General features: G+C 46.2%; 1 protein-coding gene across 1 annotated transcript; it reads left to right on the plus strand.

Moving 5' to 3' along the window:
- On the plus strand, positions 1–991 carry LOC120374087 (histone H2A type 2-C). The gene has a single exon (XM_039493300.1). The coding sequence runs from the start codon at positions 28–30 to the stop codon at positions 415–417; it is 390 nt and encodes a 129-aa protein (XP_039349234.1). The 5' UTR covers positions 1–27; the 3' UTR covers positions 418–991.
- The last annotated feature ends 21033 nt before the right edge of the window (positions 992–22024 follow it).

The raw sequence follows: 22024 nt of genomic DNA on the forward strand, positions 1-22024 counted from the left end.
ACAGTGTTAGGTAGAACGTGAATTGCAATGTCAGGCCGGGGAAAGCAGGGAGGCAAAGCGAGGGCTAAGGCAAAGTCTCGCTCCTCGCGGGCTGGGCTGCAGTTCCCGGTGGGGCGTGTGCACCGGCTGCTCCGCAAAGGTAATTACGCTGAGCGGGTCGGGGCTGGAGCTCCGGTCTATATGGCCGCGGTGCTGGAGTATCTGACTGCTGAGATTCTGGAACTGGCTGGCAATGCTGCTCGGGACAACAAGAAAACCAGGATCATCCCCCGTCACCTGCAGCTCGCCATCCGTAACGACGAGGAGCTCAACAAGCTCCTGGGGAAAGTGACGATCGCTCAGGGGGGTGTCCTGCCCAACATCCAGGCCGTGCTGCTACCCAAGAAAACGGAGAGCCACAAGGCCAAGAGCAAGTAAAGCCGACTGAGGAATAAACACTTCAACTTTAAAACTAACCTAACGGCTCTTTTCAGAGCCACCCACAAAGTCAAAAAAGGGTTTGATTATCTCCAAAAGTTCCGGTAGGAATCGTGTATACGCCAAACAGTGAAATCCCCCTCTTATAAAAATCAACGTAACAAAAATCAATCAAACAAACAAAAATAACTGACATCAGCGGGAACAGGATTTCCTCATTTTTCCTAGCGCTGGATTAAATTGGGCAAAATGTATAAATTACATTCCGTTCACACACGCACTTAAACGTATCTTACTGCGAGTGGGATAACTGTCTGAAGATGACATGGGAAATTTGAGATTTAATACGTAATGATCATTTCCCCACTACATAACTTGCAATAGGAAGTCAGTATTTACAGTTCTCAAGCCTCTCATCCAACCTTCTCCTTTACAGGTTATTTGTTGTCAGATGTCCGAGAATAGAGGTCTCCGAATGGGTAACGAATGTTTGGCAGTGTATTGGAAAATCCCGGGCACGTAGTTTTGTACTGAACGAGTAGTCAAAACCACCCCGCATTCCTCCGACCGAGCAAAGGGGTGCGTCCAGATAGCTCATTGAAGAGGTAAAAAGGAGGGTTGTTACTGGACAATCCTTGCGCGGACTTTTTCAAAGTCCGAAAATAATTTAATTACTACTGTGCCTTTTGCAGTACATACAGGAAGTAGTGTAACTTGGTTTGAAAGTCTGCAGACAAAATCGCTAATCGCTCAGAAAATCAGATCCCTTTCCCATTCCAGGGAAAGAGACTCATTCATCTAAACCAATAGGAAGATTTTATTTACTTAATGTTGAGAAGGGGCTTCTGAAGTGCTTATATGAAAACAGGGTGCAGTATTTAGAAGACAGTGCTATAAGTGCAGGTGTCAACTCAAAAACTACACTGTACAAATTTAAGAATTTGCAGATCTTTGAAAACTATAGATCAAAATAATCAGAAGGGGTTCTGCTAAACTGTGAAATGTATTTCACTTTCTCATTTCTTATCCTTTACTGCCATCTAATGGACATTCTTTTTTAAGTTGCAGAACTTGTAAACAATATAAAAACCTGTTTTACCGTTCAATATTTACTAATAACAGCCAAGACAACCAAACAGCAGGAACAATAAATATATATTTTATCATAAACACTTAAACATCCCCCGTTGTTCACCGCTGTCAGTTTCACAATAGGCTTATTTAAATTTATATTGGAATACTACTTGATTTTCCCCATGGAGAACTTGTCAATAGACTGGAACTTGTCAGTAGAAACTCAGTTATACAAGGTACATTTGCTATATCTGAGGTCTAATTATTGGGAAACTTTTATAAATATTTGCCAGAATTATTAATTATTCATATATTTCCCCCCATTTTTCCTTGAGATGACCCCTAGATACCTTAATCAGGTGAAGGCCCTAAAATGCTAGGTACTGAACAAACGGATAGCAAGTGGCAGACCAGATTGTAAACATCTTTAAAATATAGCGTGACGCAATTTGGAGCCTGACAAGTGGGGAAGAGGGGAGGAGTAAACAAAAACAATTGTATTTTTATTTTTAATAAGTGTGCACCCTTTCAGTGTTAATTAACCTTCACTTCTCCACCCAAGAAATTTCAAATGTGAAACATAAGATAAATGTTTATATCATTATGGTTTCTGGCTCTAACGTGTTCATTCGTGTGGACTTCCTCACTTACCTGTTTTCTCATACGCTGATTTCCTACACACTGCCACGTTCACTGATACGCAGAAAGTGGGGTGAGAGAACAGTGAGACAGCTGTATATAACCTTTATGAAAAGTTACAAGCTTTCAGCCCAAGTGCTACTTTCTAGCTAGGCACCCTCCTGTCCTAGATCACTGCCGTATCTCAAGACATCAATTTGAATTTTCAAGGCCATCTTCTCCATGCCTCTCAATCTTCAAACCAGTGAAAATTTGACTAATGAGCAAAGTGAGGATGACCTGTGGTGTGTCTGTAGGGGACTGGTCCTCATATAGGAGGACAATCGGCTACTGCTACTATTTGTTATTCAACTCAATTGCCTTGAGACACTTCTGTACAAACAGACCTTCCCACAAGCTGGACAATCAATTCCTCATCTCCTTCTGGATATGTCAGCAGATGAACGCTGTTGCCTTCAAACTTCAACTCTCCAAGCCCCTCAAAATATAGTCAGTGTTCCACATATCATTTTGAAGCCTTATACATAGGACCAGTTCCTCAACCAGGCCTAACAGCTGCTGCCACCAGTCAAGAGACAGGGTCATGAGGAATACATAGTGCATGCTATTCTTGATTACAAACTGCAGCAAGGCCAAATGTACTACCTCATACACTGGGAGGGCTATGGCCCTGATGAATGCTCCTGGGAACCTGCTGCCCATTTCCTTGTTCCTGACCTAGTAAAAAAAGTTCTACAGGGAACATCCTGACAAGCTGGGCCCAAAGTCAATGGTAGGAAAATGAAACTAGTCAAATTATAATTGGAAATAAAGCATACATTTTTTAACAGTGATGATGATTAACCATTCAGCAAAATACCAAGGAGTCTGGTGGATCCTCTGAGTCTTGATGTCTTCAAATGAAAGATTGGATATTGTTTTGGGCTGCTCTGGAGGGAGGAGACTGGTAGCTGGCCCTTCAGGCAGTGGGATGTGCTCCATCCCCACTCTGGTCCTCCGTCCATCAAGGTCAAGAACTGTTATGCTGTACTGGCAACAGGAGGAGAGGAGCAGACCCCAATAGCTGAGGAGGAGGAGGAGCCTATTGCCCACAAGACTGGGACGCTCACTGCTACCATATCCAAGAGGAGGAGACAAGTGGTGGTGGTGGTTGAGGACTCCCTGCTGAGAGGGAAGAGGTATCCATCTGGTGGCCTGATGTGATGTCGTGGGAGGTGTACTGCTTGCCTGAAGCCCACATCTGAGGTGTTATGGAAAGGTTGCTGAGTCTCATCCAGCCCTCTGACCCCTACCCCATTCTGCTTATTTACCTGGGGACTAATGGTATTGCCAGATATGACCCTGAGAAGATAAGCAGTGCTTACAGGGCTCTGGGAGCTAAGGTGAAGGAGTCAGGGATTCAAGTGGTGTTCTTGTCCAGCCTGTGGTTGAGAGAAGGGGCCCAGGAAGGGAAAAAATATCCCTGGTATGAATATATGGCTGTGAAGATGGTGTTGACAGGAGGACTTTGGCTTCCTCAACCATGGGATATTGTGCCAGGAAGAAGGATTACTGGGAAGAGATGAGGTCCACCTGGCAAAGAAGGGGAAGGACATCTTGGAATACAAAAATCTCTTACCTGATGAGGAGGGCTTTAAATTAGGTTCAAGTGGGGGCAGGAGACAAAAGCTCACAAGTATAAAAAAGGTGACCTTGCCAGAGGACTGGAAAATGGAGAATTACAATAGGGTCATAAGAGTAACAAACAAAAAAAATGTGGTTGGAGAATCTGCTCTACATTAGGTGTCTGTGTACAAATGCTAGGAGTATAGGGAATAAACAGGAGCAACTGGAAGTCTTAGGACGCAAAGAAAATTTCTGACTTCACTGGCATCCCAGAGACTTTGTGGGATATATCTAATGACTAGAATATTTGTAGAGGCAGAGCCATCCCTAGGGGGGTGCAGGGCCTGGGGTGGAAGTGACATCACTTCTGGGCCCGACCGTCATGTCCCCATCCACACTCCACCCCCTGCCCCACCCCCAGGACTCGCTTCAGTATTGCTGCTGGGCTCCAGGGGGCTGGGGCCACACCGCCTGTCTTCCTGGGGCTGGGGAGGCTACAGCAGCACCATATGCTCTCCCTCCTGTCACTCTGGGACTGGGAAAGCCACAATGGCACCACTATGAGGTCTCCCTCCCAGTGCGCTCTCCCTCAGGTGGAGGGGGTGAGGTTGGGGGTAGCCTATCCCAGCCAGCGGTTCACCCACTGCCCATGCAGCGCTGGCCAATTGTGCCACCCTGTGGGGCTACTCAAAGCGTGGGGCCCAGAGCTGTCACGCCGATTCGCAGTTCCCTAGGGATGGCTCTGGGTAGAGGAGTATAGTTTGTTCAGGAAGAACAGGCAAGGAAAAGAGTGCTTCATCACACACCAAGAAAATATAAATGTGTTCTGTGGTCCAGAATGAGGTGAAAAGCAGACCAGAAGTGCTTAATTTCTAATGAAAGAGGTGCTGGGGCTGAGCTCTGGCAGGCCCCGGCCCAAATTAAGCACTGATGCATCCCCTATCCTGTATATCCAATACACTCAAGTGACCCAACCCTGCCTATTCCCCCATTTACCCCCCCATCCAACGCACAGCACATGTACCCCAAGCCCCTCATGCACCCCCCATCCTGCCCAGCCCTGCCTAGTCCCCATGCACTCCCCAACCTACACCCCATCACAAACACCCACTCCAAGTATATGGCCATGCCCTGCGTGATAGTCCAGAGCAGGGTGGAGGAGGAGGTGCTTTGGTGCAAGCAGAGCTCCTGCAACCTGTGCTGAAAGTCCTTTGGGAATGCCACCCCCTGGCAGCACTTCCACCAGCACCAGCATCCCCATGGCTTCCTGGGGGGATCCCACAGTGCTGGCAGCAAGGAGAGAGGTGAGGTGTCAGGGAGAGGGGAGGTAACCATGCAGCCAGGGGGCAGTTCAGGGTAGAGGGAGCTGGGTACTGGGGCAGGAGAGAGGCTCTGGGAAGTGGCTCTGGTGCCACAGGCAGGGCCCTTACAGGGAAGGTGGAGCAGGCACATGGAGCTGACAGAGCAGGGAATGCAAGATGCACCACGCAGGGAGGCGGCTCTGCACTCTGGCCAGGGGGGCGCTGACCCCACTATAGTGCCTGTGATCTTGACAGCCACAGCTCCTAGCAGCAGCCAGGCTCAGCAGGAGGCACTGCCAGGTCTGCCCCCAGCAGGAGACCTGCACCAGGAGGAGGTGAGAGCTGAGCCCAATCCTGGACCCCCTTGCACGAGGGGGGTGGGGTGTTCTTCCCCCTCAGGGGATTCCAGCAGGTCGAGTGCCCGGATCCGGGCTGAGAGCAGCGTGATCTGGGTTCAGGTTGTGGGGACCGCAGCCCTTTTGAATGGGAGTGATGGATCAGGTGGGGTGGAAAATTAACCCTCGACCCCCGTCATTGAGAGTGATGAGGATGGGGTGGGTGTAGGGGCAGCACTGCTTTCCCACATCCTCGTCCCCGTAAATCACTCTCTTATATTTCTTTCTTAGTTAATACATTTTTTGATAGTTTATTATAGGATTGGCTACTGTAACAATGTTGCCTTTGGTGGGACACTACTGAGAGTATCAATTCAGGACAAATTGCTTAGAGCAGGGCAGTCACAGCCCAAGGCTGGGAGGGCTTTGCACATCAAACCAGCCAATCAGAGAGGACTTCAGTTTTACCCCACTGGCTGACAAGAAGTCATACAAGCAATTGCTTTAGACACTCCAGTTTCCCAGTATCAACACCAACACCAGCACTGCTCCTTGTGGTGTTGAATGCTTATGAAAACCAATACCCCAGTAAAAGAAAAAAGGGTTCTCCCGATCTCAAAGGACCAAGCCCCAGACCCAGGTCAATATATAAGTCAGATCTTATCCACAAATCACGCTGTTGCCAATTCTTTAGAATCTAAAATCTAAAAGTTTATTCATAAAAAGAAAGAAACATAGATGAGAGTTAAAATTGGTTAAATGGTATCAATTATATACAGTAATGGCAAAGTTCTTGGTTCTGGCTTGTAGCAGTGATGGGATAAACTGCAGGTTCAAATCAAGTCTCTGGAGTACATCCACAGCTTGGATGGGTTATTCAGTCTTTTGTTCAGCGCTTCAGTTTGTAGCAAAGTTCCTCCAGAGTTAAGCAGGATTGAAGACAAAATGGAGATGATGCAGTTGCCTTTATAGTCCTTTCACCATGTGGCTTGTGCTTCCTTTGTTCCAAACACAAGCTACCCAGCATGTCCCTCCATGCCTTGCTGAGTCCCAAGGTGTATCTGCCCTCTCTCAATGGGTCAGTTGGATAGCTGAGGGTCCCTAATGGGCCATCAAGCAGGCTAGGCAGTGCTGATGCCAGATTGTCTGGGGTGTCACCCGGAAGCATAGCACAAGTTTGAAATACAGACAGTACAGAGCCAATACTTATCACTTTAAATAATAATAATAAAAAAAGACACATGCATACAGATAGCATAATCATAACCAGCAAATCATATTCTTTTCATGGAAACCTTACATGACCCCCTTTGTACAAGATCTGGTGACTCTATAGGACCTTGGTTGCAACAATGATCTATACGGTCACAGTTCATATTAATAATGTCACAGCTACAAGTGTTGTCTTTGGTGTAGGATCTCATAGACTCATAGACTTTAACATCAGAAGGGATTATCTGACCTCATGAACACTGCAGGCCACAGAACCTGACTCACCCACTCCTATAATAAACCCCCTAACCTCTGGCTGAGTTACTGAAGTCCTCAGATCATGGGCGGTATGTATAATAGGCCAGGGAAGGCTCGGCCTCCCCTGATGCAGCTGCCGGACCCTCGGCTGTGGGGTTTAGCGGGGGGAAGTTTTTGTTTTATTATGCTCCATGCAGGTTTCGGGCGGCTGAGGAGGTTGTATGTGCTACTCAGCTTCCCAGGTTCATCAGTAATCTCCCTGGACTCCAGAGTGATTACTGATGAACCCAGGAAGTTAAGTAGCAAATACTGCCTCCTCAGCCACCCCAGAACCTGCATGGGGCATAGCAAAAGCTTCTTCCTGAGGAGACAAGAGTCCAAGACACTTTTCCCTGCAGCAGTTTGGGGTCTGGGGAGGGGAGGTGTGATGTGGCTGGCTTGGGGCTCCTCCAAGCAAGTGGGGGCTTGGAAGACCTCCTGGCAGGTGGGGGGGAGGGGCACCTGGTCGGGGGCGGGGGGGGATAGAAGCAGCTCAGGGCTTCCTCCTGGTTGGGGTGGGGAGCTTGTGAAAGGGGGGTCCACCCACCACCCAGGCCTCAGATCATGATCTAAACACTACAAGTTACAGCGAATCCACCATTTACACTAGATTAACCTGGCAAGAGACCCATGCTGCAAAGGAAGGCAAAACATCCCCATGGTTTCTGTCAATCTGATCTGCAGGAAAATTCCTTCCCCAACCCAAATCTGGTGATTAGTTAGATCCTTATAGGATGACCAGACAGCAGGTGTGAAAAATTGGGATGGGGTGGGAGGGTAATAGGAACCTATATAAGAAAAAGATCCAAAAACCAGGACTGTCCCTATAAAATCAGGACATCTGGTCACCTTAGATCCTTAGCAGGTGGGCAAGACCCGCCAGGCAAATACCTGGGAAAGAATTCTCTGTAGAAACTCAGAGCCGTTCCTGTCTAGTGTCCCATCACTGGCCACTGGAGATTTGCTGCTGCCAGTTACAGATTGGCTACATGCCATTGTAGGCAGTCTCATCATAACATCCCCAGCCATCTGTCAAGGCTGAGTCTCCATTCTGGCACTTTGAGTGCAGAAGGTGGGGGCCCGCAAAGATTCTAAAAATTAACACTGGCCACTACAGGCTTGTATTAAACTCCCAGGGTTACAGCTTTTTGGCCCAAAGGCCACATCTTGGTATGGAAATTATATGGTGGGCCATGAATGCTCACAAAATTGGGGAGTGGGAGGGGGTGAGGGCTCTGGTTGGGGGTGTGGGCTCTGGGGTGGGGCCAGAAATAAGGAGTTCAAGGTGCGGGAGGGGGCTCCGGGCTGGGGCATGGGGATAGGGTGCAGGGGGGTTGAAGGCTCCAGTTGGGGGTGCGGGCTCTGGGGTGGGTCTGGGGATGAGGGGTTGGAGGGTGTAGGAGGGTGCTTCAGGCTGGGACTGAGGGGTTCAGATGGTCAGAGGGGGATCAGGGCTGGGGCAGGGGGTTGGGATGCAGGAGCGGGGCAGGGATGCAGGCTCTGGGCAGCGCTTACCTCAAGCAGATCCAAGACACAGTGGCATGTCCCACCTCTGGCTCTTATGTGGTGTCGTGGCCAGGAGGCCCTGCACGCTGCCCTGTCTGCAGGCACCACCCCTGCAGCTCCCATTGTCCATGGTTCCTGGCCAATGGGAGTTGCGGGGGCAGCGCTTGGGGCAGGGACAGCATGCGGAGCCCCTTGACTGCCCCAATGCATAGGCGCCGGAGGGGGGACATACCACTGCTTCCAGGAGCCGCGTGGAAAGAGGCAAGCCCTGGACCCTGCTCCCCAGCTGGAGCTTGAGGACTGGATTAAAACATTTGGAGGGCCAGATATGGCCCCTGGGCTGTAGTTTGCCCACACCTGATTTAGATGATTTTTCATACGTGGCCCCAAGCTTCTTACAGCATAGTTCCAGCACTGTCTCTGCTTCTCCCCGAGAACAACAACAGACAGACCAAGAGGAATTTTTTTTTTCCAATTTTAAAAAAGTTCTAGCCTTCCCATTGGCTCTTTTGGCCACATACGCACTCCCTTCCTTTTACATATGCAGGGAAACTATTTAACCTTTTACGGGAAAAGCAAGTAGCGAATAACTACTAAGAGGGATTGTATAGTTAGCTGGCTGGCTAGGTGTCCATAAAAGGGAGCTACTCCCACTTTCATTTATCACACGTCCCCCAGATCACAGATGGTGCTGGCCAGCCTGGTTTAGGCTGGGTACACACCGGCTGGGATTTCTTCCTGGAGGTTTAGGAAACAGAGTTAATAAGATACACGCACCTCTAATTTTACTACTAATTACATGAAGAACTAAACAGTATTCTCCACATTTTAAGGACTACTACAACTTAGAATACAGGGACATTTTTACCCCTCTGATTCTGGGAAACCTTCCCAGGAGAGTGCATCAGCCATTTTGTTAGAGGCTCCTGATATGTGTTGTATGTCAAAATCAAAGTCCTGAAGAGCTAAACTCCACTGAAGAAGTTTTTTGTTACTTTCTTAGACGGAGTGAAGCCACTTCGGTGCAGCATGGTCAGTCTGCAGATGGAACCACCTGAAGTGTGGTACAAATCGTCGGTAATACCTGGCCAAGCCCAAGAAGTATTGGATCTACTTTTTTGCCTTAGGACATGCCAATTTTGGATAGCATTTACTTTAGCCTGTAAGGGGTTGATAGTTCCTTGCCCACCTGCTGTCCAAGGTACATTATTCTGTTTAGGCCTATTTGACATTTCTTGTCCTTAACAGTTAATCCTGCCTCCCTTATGCTCTGGAAGACAGCTCGGAGGTGTTCCAGGTGTTCTGCCCATGAATCTGAGAATATGGCCACATTGTCAAGGTAGGTGACTGCAAATTCCCCAAATCCAGCCAGAAGGTTATCTACCAGTCTCTGGAAGGTGGCGGGTGCATTTTACAGTCCGAAAGGGAGCACATTAAATTCATACGGCCCTACGTGGGTAATGAAGGCTGTCCTTTCCTTGGCTGGGTCATCTAGCGGCACTTGCCAGTACCCATTAGTTAAGTATAAGGTTGAGATGAACTGGGCATGTCCTAGTTTCTCCAATAGTTCATCTGTGCATGGCATTGGATAGTTTTCTGGGCAAGTTACAGGATTTAGCTTATGGTAGTCCACACAAAAGTGAATGTCCCCATCATGTTTGGGAACTATATTCATCGGAGATGCCCATGCACTCTCAGAGGGGCGGATTACACCCATCTGTAACATGTCCTTGATCTCCCTTTCTATTGCGGTTTTGGCTTGTGGAGCCATCCAGTAGGGTTGGGTTCTAACTGGGTGAGCATCACCTGCGTCAATGGAGTGATATGACTGTTCTGTCCTTCCTGGGGTGGCTGAAAACATTGGCGCAAAGCTGGAGCACAGCTCCTGGATTTGCTGTCACTGCTTATGACGAAGGGTTATGGAAAGACTCACCTCTTCTACATCACCATTGCTTTTTCCTTCATAGTAGACTCCTTCAGGCCTCTTAGCGTCATCTCTCTCTTGGGCTGTCAATGGAGAATCTTGATTTCTCAGGAATAAAAGGGCTTTAGAGAATTAACATGGTATACTTTAGGTTTTAGGGTAGTGTCTGGGAACGCTATGAGGTATTTAACAGCTCCCAGGTGCTCTTGGACCATAACTGGACATTCCCACAATTCTTTCATCTTATTGGCCTGGAGTGCTTTCAGGATCATGACTTGGTCACCTACTCTGAAGGAACACTCTCTGTCATGTTTATCATACCAGGCCTTTTGCTCTTGTTGAGCATCCTGTAGGTTTTCTCGAACAAGGGCTAGGTGATTTGCAGGTTGGTTACAAAGTCCAAAATGTTAGTTCCTGGAGAAGATGTAACCCCCTCCCATTGCTGCTTGACCAGCTGTAATGGCCCCATAAACAAGTTCAAAGGGTGAAAATCCCAAACTGGGATGTGGTACAGCTCTGTAGGCAAAGAGCAACTGCTGGAACACTAGGTCCCAATCACTGGAGTGCTCATTCATTATTTATATATCATGGCCCCCAAATTCCCATTAAACTTCTCCACTAGGCCATTTGTTTGATGGTGGTAAGGGGTGGCAACCAAATGGTTCACCCCATGAGCTTCCCAAAGATGTTTCATGGTCCCTGTCAAAAAGTTAGTTCCCGAATCCATAAGGATGTCTGAGGGCCAACCTACCCTGGCAGAAATGTCTGCCAATGCCTGGCTCACACTTTTAGCCCTGATGTTGCTTACAGCTACTGCTTTGCCATCAGGTGGCAAAATCCATGAAGGTCAGTGTCACGGAGTGTGGGAGAGTCAGGGCCCTGCACCCCCACTTCCTTTGATTCACCATGACTCTCATCCAGACAGAAGTTTGGAAGTTTTATTGGAGGACAGGAACACAGTTCCAAACAGAGCTTGTAGGTACAAAAGGACCCCTCAGTCAAATCCTTCTGGGGGGCAGGGACTTAGACCCCAGTCCTGGGGCTCCCTCTGTTTCTCCAGCCAGCTCCAAACTGAAACCTCCTCCAGCCATCTCACACCCCCTTCCCCTGGTTCCTCCTCCAGACTTTGTCCAGTTTCCTGGGCAGGTGTCACCTGGCCCCAACCCCCCTCCTGGGCTCTCATGTTACATGCTCAGGTATCTTCCCTCAAGGAAAGTCTCCCATCCCACACACAGTCCCAGTAAAACTCCCCTGCAACATTCCCAGGTCAATATTCCCCACTCCCTGCTGCATCACAGTCAGTATGTATAGCTTTCCTCTGGGTGTCTTCTTAGGGAAAAGACCCAGAATATCCACAGCTACATGCTGAAATGTAACCTCAATTATGGGGAGTGGCTGGAGTGGACTTGACCTGGTCTTGGGGCTTTCCCACCTTGTGGCACACCTCACAAGACTGGACATAGATAGAAAAGTTCTTGCCCATTCCCTCCCAGTGGAATGACTTCCCCAAATAGCCCTTGGTCCTGTTGACCCCGGCATGGCCACTAGGGTGATCATGGGCTATGCTCAAGAACTTTTCCCTATACTTAGTTGGAACTACTAATTGTCTCTGAGGATGCCAGTTCTCCTTGTGCCCAACAGAAAGGGTTTCCTTGTATAAGAGTCCTCCTTCTGCAACAAACCTGGACCTATTGGAAGAGATGAGAGGTGGTGGGTCGCTCTGTGACTCTGTCTAAGCTCCCTTGATGCTTTCATCCACTTCCTGCTCTGCCTGGAACTGCTTCCTTGATGCTGGAGACATTAGTTCCTTGCTGGGTTGTGGACCTGGGCTTGGTCCCCTGGAAGCGATGCAGGTGATGGGGGTGTCTCTGTCGACTGTGAACCACTCTCTGCTGGTGCACTAGGTTGTATTTCAGGTTCCGGTTGAGCTTCTTGCGCCGGTTTAGCTGCTGCTGCAGGTGCTGGTTCTGTGGTGCTCCTTGGTGCTGGGAGTGGCTCCCCTGGCTCTGGTGAGGTTGCAAGTATGGGCTCTGGTGCTGACTGCTCCACCAGTTCCGATCCTTGGGCTGGTTCTGTCTGGGTTCCAGGAACTGGATTTACAAATGCTGCCATAGACTCTGGTCTGGGGTTTGTTTTCACCACATCTGGCTGGGCTCCTGGGACTGTGGTATCAGGGGACACAGCCTGGGTTCTTGTAGGAGTCTCAGAAATGGGGCTAGGTTTAGAGGCCTGTTTAGCCTGGCTGCGGATGACCATTCCCACTCTTTTTATAAACCTCACATGGTTGGCTAAGTCTTCTCCCAGCAGCATGGGAATGGAATAATCGTCATAGACTGCAAAAGTCCGTATTCCTGACCAGCCCTTGTACTGGACAGCAGGGCCACCCAGAGGATTCAGGGGGCCTGGGGCAAAGCACTTTCAGGGGCCCCTTCCATAAAAAAAAGGTAGCAATACTATAGAATACTATATTCTTGTGGGGGGCCCTGTGGGGCCCAGGGCCTGGGGCAAATTGCCCCACTTGCTCCCCCCTCTGGGCAGCCCTGCTGGAAAGGAACCTGGCTGTAGACAAGTTAAAAGAGTTGGCTTCAAGGAGTTGCTCCATCACTTGGGCCTCTGGGTGGATGAATTTGGGGTCCACCAGGGATTGGTGGATAGCTGACACCTGTGCTCCAGTGTCTCTCCACACAGTAATCTTCCTCCCTCCCACACTCACAGTTTCTCTTAGCTTTGGGGGGATTTGTGAGGCATCTGGGTCTGAGGGCTCTCATTGGGACCCTGGGGTGATGAGCTGCAGTCGGCTGGTGCTTTTGGGGTAGTTGCTGTTCACATGCCCCAGCTCATTACATTTGAAGCATTAACCAGTTGATTGTGGGCTGGGGCGAGGTGGGTGGTTGGCAAATAGGATGGTCGGATGAGAGGGCATCTGGGTTTCCCTGGCTGTGTGGAGGGCTCCTCCTTGTGAGGTGGAGCCTTGGACTGACTTCGATGGTGAGGCGTTGTCTCGGGTTGCCCCTTCTGGTATCTGCACCAACTGCTACTAGCTTTCTTCTTCCCTGCCACTTCCACCCATTTGGCTCCGATCTCCCTGGCTTTGATTACAGTTTTGAGCTTCTCATCTAGGATGTACTTTTCTGTTTCCTCAGGAACACCCTCTAAGAACTGCTCCATTTGTATTAGGATAGATCTTCCAGAGACTTAACATTTGCTCCTGATATCCAGGCATCCAATTTTTTTACAATGTGGTAGGCGTGTGAGTGTCTGGAAAATTACATGTCTGGTTTCCACCTTAGGGCTCTGAACCACCGACAGGCATGCTCAGGTTTTAGCCCATCCTAATTTTGGCCTTTTGTTTAAAAAGTTCGTACTCATGTGTTCTTTAGGCATTTCAGCTGCCAACTCTGCTAAGGGTTCACTGAGTTGTGGCCTCCGCTCCACCATATATTGGTCTGGAGGGAAGCTGTACCCAAGGCAGGCCCTTTCAAAATTTTCTAAGGCCTCTGTATCATCACCTACCTTGTATGTGGGGAATTTCTTGGAATGGGGACCAGTACCTGGAGAATGACTGTTAGGGCTACCTGGTTGACTCAGCTTAGGATCTTGGATGGGGGAGGGCTGACCCTTCTCTCTTGGGAAGTCTATGGTCTCCCATCCCCTCCCTGCATTTCTGTCATGGATCTGGATGTCTGGGCTTGATCTGGGTCTGTCTTCTCCATGGCGTGCCACTTTGGGAAAACTGGTTGCTCTAGAATTTGAGTTCCCAACCACAACCTCATGCACAGGGCTGCCCTACTCTAGACTAGCTATTTCATTGCCATGAAGCTAGAAAAAAAAATTGCTTGTTGGACTCCCTGGCTTGGCAGGCTGAACCCTTTTCATGCCTGTTTCCCCTCAGGCAGCAAAGAAAGAAAGAAAACTCCCTGAATTTGCAGGCTGCCAAAAGGAAAAATGTGTCTTTTTAAAATCCCGAGGTCTGTGCTTCTAGTTCAAAATGATCCCACCACTCTGCCACCATGTCAAGGCTGATTCCTCTCTCTGGTACTTTGAGTGCAGAAGGTGGGGCCTGCAAGGATTCTAAAAAATAACACTGGCCACTCTAGGCTTGTATTAAACTCCCAAGGTTACAGCTTTTCTCTGACCTTGGATGGGTAGATGCTGCCACCACCCAAGGACAAAAACCCCTTTGAAATCCCAGGAAGGTGCACTTGGGAATTCCTTCCTGTGGGGTACCTCAAGCCCTTTCACCCCCCTCCAGGGAAGAGCTGAGAAAGAAAACAAAGGAAATCAGCTGTTGCCATCAGCTAATTAAACAACATGTGCACAAACCTCTTAGGACACAAAATCCAATCCTGTTCTTAAAAAAGGTAAATTGTATTAAAAACAAAAAGAAAGAAATACATTTGAAAACTCAGGCTATTGCTAGATTTAAAAAAAAACCCAAACACTTACAAAAATTAAGGATCAAGAATAACCTTCTTGAGGTCCAGCTTAAAGATTACAAGCAAAACAAAAGCATTTGGGGTTAGCACAGGGGAGTCCACAAGCCATAAAGCAATAAAAAGAAATAAACCTAATCACGTCTCCCTAGACATTTCCTGATCTACTTACATATCTGGGGATTTCAAGTGAGTAGTTTCTAGGTATGATTTAGATGATTTTTCATACCTGGCCCCAAGCTTCTTACAACATAGTTCCAGCACTGTTTCTGCTTCTCCCTGAGAACAACAGACAGACCCAGGAGAAGGTTTTTTTTTTCCCCTCCCCATTTTATAAAATTCAAGCCTTCCCATTGGCTCTTTTGGTCAGGTGCCCACTCCCTTCCTTTCACCTATGCAGGGGGACTTTTCAAACCTTTACAGGTAAAGCAAGTAGAGAACAACTACTAAGAAAGATTTTATAGCTAACTGGCTGGCTGGGTGTTCATAAAAGGGAGTCACCCCCCTCCATTTTATTTTGTTCAACTATGTTTTTCACCCCCACTTCTCCCCTTGGAAGCCCTTTCCACAATTTCACACTTCTGATGGTTAGAAAGCTTCATCTAATTTAAAGCCTAAACTTGTTGATGACCTGTTTGTATGCGTTTGTTCTTGTGTCCACATTGGTAATTAATGTCAACAACTCCTCTTCCTCCTTGGTATTTATCCCTCTGATTGATTTATAGAGAGCAATCATATCTCCCCTTAGCCTTCTTTTGGTTAGGCTAAACAAGCCAAGCTCTTTGAGTCATCCTCTCATAAGGTAGTTTTCCCATTCCTAGGATCTAAGATGCAGTTGCCCTGAGGTGAATGATTGGTCTTTTGGGACTGGGAGCAACCCAAATGTTGTGATTTTTGGTAGAAGGGACCATCTATCACAAAAGCAAGCTGAACTGAGTGGCAAGATAGACCTCAATATGCAAGGAACCATCTGTGACTCCATGGTTGGGCTGTTATAACACATGAGGAGTTCACTCTTGATTCTTGTGTAATGAAGCGGCCTTTGGCGGGACACTTCTGAGAGTATCAGTTCAGGACAAATTGCTTAGAGCAGGGCAGTCATAGCACAAGGCTGAGGTTCCTCCACTACTGAGGCACACCAAACCAGCCAAAGAGGACTTTGGTTTTACCCCACTGGCTAACCAGAAGTCATATAAACAATTCCCTCAGACACTCCAGTTTCCAAGTATCACCACCAGTGCCACTCACTATGGGGATGAATGGTTATGAAAACCAATACCCCAGCAAAAGAAAAAGGTTCTCCCAATCCCAAAGGACAAAGCCCCAGACCCAGGTCAATATACCAGTTAGAACTTACCCACAAATCACTCTGTTGCCAATCCTTTAGAATCTAAAATCTAAAAGTTTATTCATAAAAAGAAAGAAATATAGATGAGAGTTAAAATTGGTTAAATGGAATTAATTGCATACAGTAGTGGCAAAGTTCTTGTTTCTGGCTTGTAGCAGACTCAGATCAAGTCTCTGGAGTACATCCACGGCTTGGATGGGTCATTCAGTCCTTTGTTTCAGAGCTTCAGTGTAGGAAAGTTCCTTCAGAGGTAAGAAGCAGGACTGAAGACACAATGGAGAAGATGCAGCTGCCTTTTATAGTCTTTTGCCATGTGGCCTGTGCTTCCTTTGTTCCAAACACAAGCTCCCAACACATGACTTGAAAGCCTTAGAATCCTGTCCATAGGCATGTCGCTGCATGTCTTGCTGAGTCATAAGGTGTATCTGCCTTCTCTCAGTGGGTGAATTGTATAGCTGATGGTCCTCGATGGGCCATCAAGCAGGCCAGGCAGTGCTGATGCCAAATTGTCTGGGGTGTCACCCAGAAGCATAGCACAGGTTTGAAATACAGACAATATAGAGCCAATACTTATAACTTTAAAGACAAAAAAAATGATACATGCATAGAGATGGCATAATCATAACACGCATATCATATCTTTTCCATAGACACCTTACGTGACCTCCTTTGTACAAGATTTGGTGCCTCTATAGGACCTTGGTTGCAACAATGATCTATACAGTCACAGTTCATGTCAATAACGTCACAACTTGGTTAGTGAAATCTATGTATAAAACGTACATACAGTTTAGGGTGTGTGCCGTACTTCTTAACATTCTGCCCGGAGGCTAGTACTAGACTATGGAATTCACTTCCACAAGAGATAAGAACAGCCATGGAACCTCGCTGCTTTCAGAATTAAAGCAAAACTGATTTCTTCTCTCAATAAATGATATATATACCCACAAGATCAAGCAACAAAATCCCTGCTTAGAACAAAAATATCAAGGGTTTTTTTTAGAAGATGATGCAGTTTTTCTTTTCACATGGACCTGACATGCACGTTTCCCCATCTTGTTGGTAAAGATAGACCCCTCAATTTGACTATGTAAAGGATGGTCGTCCTTAAGAGCTGGATCAAAATTCTTCGGCTCTGAGGTTGACTGCTGTAAATTGTACTTGCAAGCAACCTTCAGCAATACCTCAGGAATGAATCCTCAAATTCATATGCACATTTTGATTCTAAATGTTTGTGGTTTTAAAATAAAAGTTGGAGGATACAGTCTGACAATTTCATGCAATAAATTATATAGTATGTATTAATAGGGCAACGGTACATTGTAATCAAAAGGAGCTGTGGACGTTAGCGGATGCAGGGTTTTGACTGGATAACCCTCTTTTTAGTAAAATAAATTACTTTGGTTTTTACAAGAAGAAACACATGTAGAGTGACCAGATGTTTTTAAAGGGATAGTCCCGTTTCTTGGGACTTTTTCTTATGTAGGCGCCTATTACCCTCATCCCCTGTCCTGTTTTTTCACAGTTGCTATCTGTTAACCCTAAACATATGAAATGTTTCCATAAATTATATTTCTTAGAAATGAAATAAAAATGCAAACTTTGTTTTCTCACTTAACTGTTTAGATAACTGTTACGGTTCTTGTTTCATTCTTATTTGAAAACCACATACTTGAACTACAGAACTACTTATCCAGTAATGTAAGTGCCTTTGCTATTGAGGGAACTCCTATTAAATGTGACCTTTCCCTTCTCTAGTACATTCCCAGTTCATTTCTTCAGGAAATGAGTCTGTCCATTTCTCTGCCCAGCAAAACAGTGAGTGTGGACCCCTGTCATGGGGTGAGGAAAAGATGTAGGTTGTTAAATGCTTTCCATTCCCTTGGGAAACCACAAATGCTCCTCATATGTAACTACCTAGGCCCAGGACTTTGCTAGGTTCTGCAGGTGGATCTGAGGACAGAAGGCACTCAGGTATTATGTAATGGGTGCCAAAACAGACAGAGGTGAAACCCAGAGAACAGCCATATTGTGTGCTAGGCTTAAGGTTTACAACCCTCCAGGATTGTCCTGGAGTCTCCAGGAATTAAAGATTAATCTTAAAATTAAAGACTATGTCATGTGATGAAACCTCCAGGAATATGTCCAATCAAAATTGGCAACCTTAGCTATGCTTCCCTCCAGGACTGGCAGACATGTATGCCAAAGTTCATGCTGCTAAAGATGCACTGTGCATCTGCACCACACTTGGGTTAGGAAAGGTTGTGCAGATATCAGGATGATAGCCAATAGGAAGTTGAGTACTTTTGGAGCCATACTGTAAAGGATATGAGGGACCAGAAGAGCCCTCAAAACTTATGCCCTGGCATCCAAAGGATAGCACATTCCCTTCCCCACAACTCCCTAAAATCCATTATTTGGAAGGTTGCAGCCAAACTCTTCACCAAGGAGAGGATTATTCAGAAGCTTGATAAATTTCCTGGGTGCTTTGTCCTCATCCCATGAAGAGATTTATTGTCACTGACAGTGAGTGGTCTAATGTACAACTTTACACTGTACATCCTGCTTTTTAATTTTGTCAATCCATTGTTCATTGCCTGTATAAAGTTGCATTTTGTGTCTAGTGTCTAAACTAGAGAATATAATTTTTCAATTACTTTATTTAAAAACATCAAACTGCATGAAAAGAGCTAGTCTCTTTTTGTTCTCTGGTGAGCCTTTGCTTTCCATCTTTTATGTATTGCACTTATACCAGGCTGTTAATTAAAGGCTCAGTAATGGTTTCCTGATGGTTACAAACCTATCTGGGGTTGTCACCCTATTGGGAATATTTGGCCTGTGCTGAAGGAGAACTGTGAAGGGACAAGAAATGTTAAACTTCAGATTAGAATGAGAACACATTATTAATGCAGCCTTGTCTTCTGCCTTTGTCACCAGAAGCCATTCCTGTAATCTTAGAAACAGGAATGAGGTATCAACATTTTAATTCTTCTGATTTTCTGTGAAAGATAACAAGTAATAAACTATGCCTCTCTCATCTTGTATGTGGCTATTCCCAGTTGCCCCGATATGTAGAGGACGTTCAAAGGCCTGTAATCCAAAACAGAGCAGTCAGATTCTGAGTCCTTGTCCTTTTTAATAAAGGCGCAGCGCAGCAGGGTATAAATTGGTTGTCTTCGCAGTAGTGCACACCCTGCAGACCTGAGGATGCTGAGTCACTTATGTAATTTTCAGCCCACTGTACAAAGCCAAATCTAAACCAAGGACTCTGTAAACCCGCTCTTCTGATATATAATTCAGAGCAGCTCAAGAGTGAGCTTCCTTCCTCTTGTCCTTCAGTACTCTTGAATAATTTCCCACTCTAAATCTGTGGAGTATATTCTATTCCATTACACACAGAAAAGCTATATTAAAAATACATTTATTAAGGTGGCAGTGTCATTCAAAAGTTAGAAAATGCAGGAATTAAGGTTGCTTGTGAACTTCAGTTCAGCTCACTCACCCTTGTGCACATTCGTATAATTCAGGCTCTAATGACAATCCATGATTGCATACTATTTTTTTTTCTATACTATTCCTGCCTCATTCACTACACAGAATGGACAATGTTCACTTAGAGCAAATCTACACTTAAAATGTACTACATTACACTACAGCTGTGCGGCTGGAGTGCTTTCACGAAGATGCTCTAAGCAGACAAGAGAGAACTCTCCCATCAATGTAGTTAATCCACCCTTCTTGAGGCAGTAGCTATCAGAGGAAGAATGTCTTCTGCCCACATAATTCTGTCAATATGGGGTTGGGGTTGGGGTTAGGTCGGTATAACGACATCGCTGTGGGGTGTGGGTTTTTTCACAGCCCTGAGTGACATAGTTATACAGGTACTGATACAAGACTGTAGTGTAGACCAGACTTTAGTGAGCAGCTAGCCAACATTTTGTTTTCACTTCATTCTTCAGTATGTGACTCCATGCCTTATTTCTTGCAGACAATTGAAGCCCTGTTTTAAAGAGAGAATTATTAATTGTCTTGTGGGCTTTTCTAACGCGTACCTTCCTATAACATCTGAGTGCTTCACAGATATTAATGAATCCCGTTTCACAAAACCCCTGTGATGTGAGGTGATAGTATTCTCCCCTATTTTACAGATAAGGAGGTGAGGCACAGAGAGATTAAGGCCAAAAATATCCACTAATTTTGGGTGCAAATTGGAGATTTCTGGGACCTGATTTTCCAGATTATTTAGCATTGTACAGCACTTTATAGGTTCAAAGCACAATTCCCATTGGCTTCAATTGTTTGGCACTTTTGTAAACCAGACCAGAGTAACAAGATGTATAAGAAAATGGGGAACACACAATTAGTGACAGTTTGTCATAAATGTTTGGTTTAAATGACTTGACTAGGATCATATAGGAACTCTGTGCCAGAGGCAGGAATAGCATTCTCCAGGGCAGCATCCCATTGCCTTCCCCATCAGACCTTCCTGCAATTCCCTGCCTATTTCACTGCACATCTTCCAGCTTCTGCAACAAAAGAAGCAGGGGTCCTGCAGACAACAGTCTCCCCGGGAAGGTATGTCCTGTCCTGAATGAGGAAGGAGACCGATGGAAAAAGACTACCATAATGCATACTCCTGTGACTGTGGTGGGTTTTCCATCACTAGCAATTTTTAAACGAAGATTGGCTATTTTTTTCTAAAAGATATGCTCTAGTTCAAACAAGAATTATTTTGGGGCAGTTCTATGGCCTTTGTTATACAGGTGGTCAGACTAGGCAATCAAAACGGTCCCTTCTGGCTTAGAATCCAGGAATCTACAATGAAGCTGTGTTTCTAACCCAGAGAGTGATGTTACTCATCACATAGTAATTTCTGGTCGATTGAGAGTAAATGTTAAGTCTTCTCTCCCTCCACTGGTGAGTCTCCAGTCATTGCTCATTTCTTGGGCCTAGAACCAGTGCTAAACCACCTGCAGCAGCTCTGTGAATGCCACCAACAACCTTGATTTTTTTTTCCTTCTCTATTGCACAGTAAACTGTCCTCCAAGCAAACATCACGTTCCCTGTTGTTGCAGTACTTCCTGCAGGTCTGCAAATACAGGAGAAATGAGTATCCTGTATTTGCAACATTCCTGAGACAAGTACAGAGCTGTGCAAGCTCTATGCTTCTGTAGGAGATGGCGGGCATCAAAAAGTGCCACACCAGTTTGTGGAATTTAGAAAAAAAAGGCACAAAAATGATGGGATTATGGATGGTATTATGGGAGGGACAAAGTTGCATGTTGGGATCTTGAGCCCTGGTGCTAGAGATCCCTAAGGGAGTCATTTCTATCTTGTAAGACACTGAAAAAGTTTCCCAAAAGGCATCCTGCCAGGTGGCGGCACATTGCACACCAGGATACCGATTCATGGTGCACTGCACTTTGCATTGACACAAGCACTCCTGGTGAGTACATGCAGTGCTGATGCAAGCAGCCCAGTATGTACACATATTACTAGTAATATACTAACTTGAGTGACTGTATGCTGACACAGCTTGCATCAGCCAAAATGTGGACATGGTCTATGAAAGTTAATTGTGATCAGATGTTTAACACAGTTAATATTTGGCCTGTTCTACATTTAAAATTTAGATAAATGTATCTACATCACTCAGGGATGTGAAAAATTCACACTCCTGAGTGCTGTAGTTATGTCGACCTAACCCCTGCTGTAGATACAGCTAGGATGATGGACATTTTTTTCTGTCAACTTAGCTTCCATTGCTCATGGAGGTGGAGTTCCTACCCCAATGGGAAAAAAAACAAAAAATAAAAACCTGGTGCTGCTGTAGGATTTGCCTACAGTACACCAAGAGGTTGCAGTGGCTGTTGTAGCCCCCACAGTGTAGACAAACCCTTAACAAGGGGGAATCTTTGAGATTGTGCGTGAAC

The sequence above is a fragment of the Mauremys reevesii genome, linkage group 1 (assembly GCF_016161935.1).
Source record: "Mauremys reevesii isolate NIE-2019 linkage group 1, ASM1616193v1, whole genome shotgun sequence".
Taxonomy (NCBI): Eukaryota; Metazoa; Chordata; order Testudines; family Geoemydidae; genus Mauremys; species Mauremys reevesii.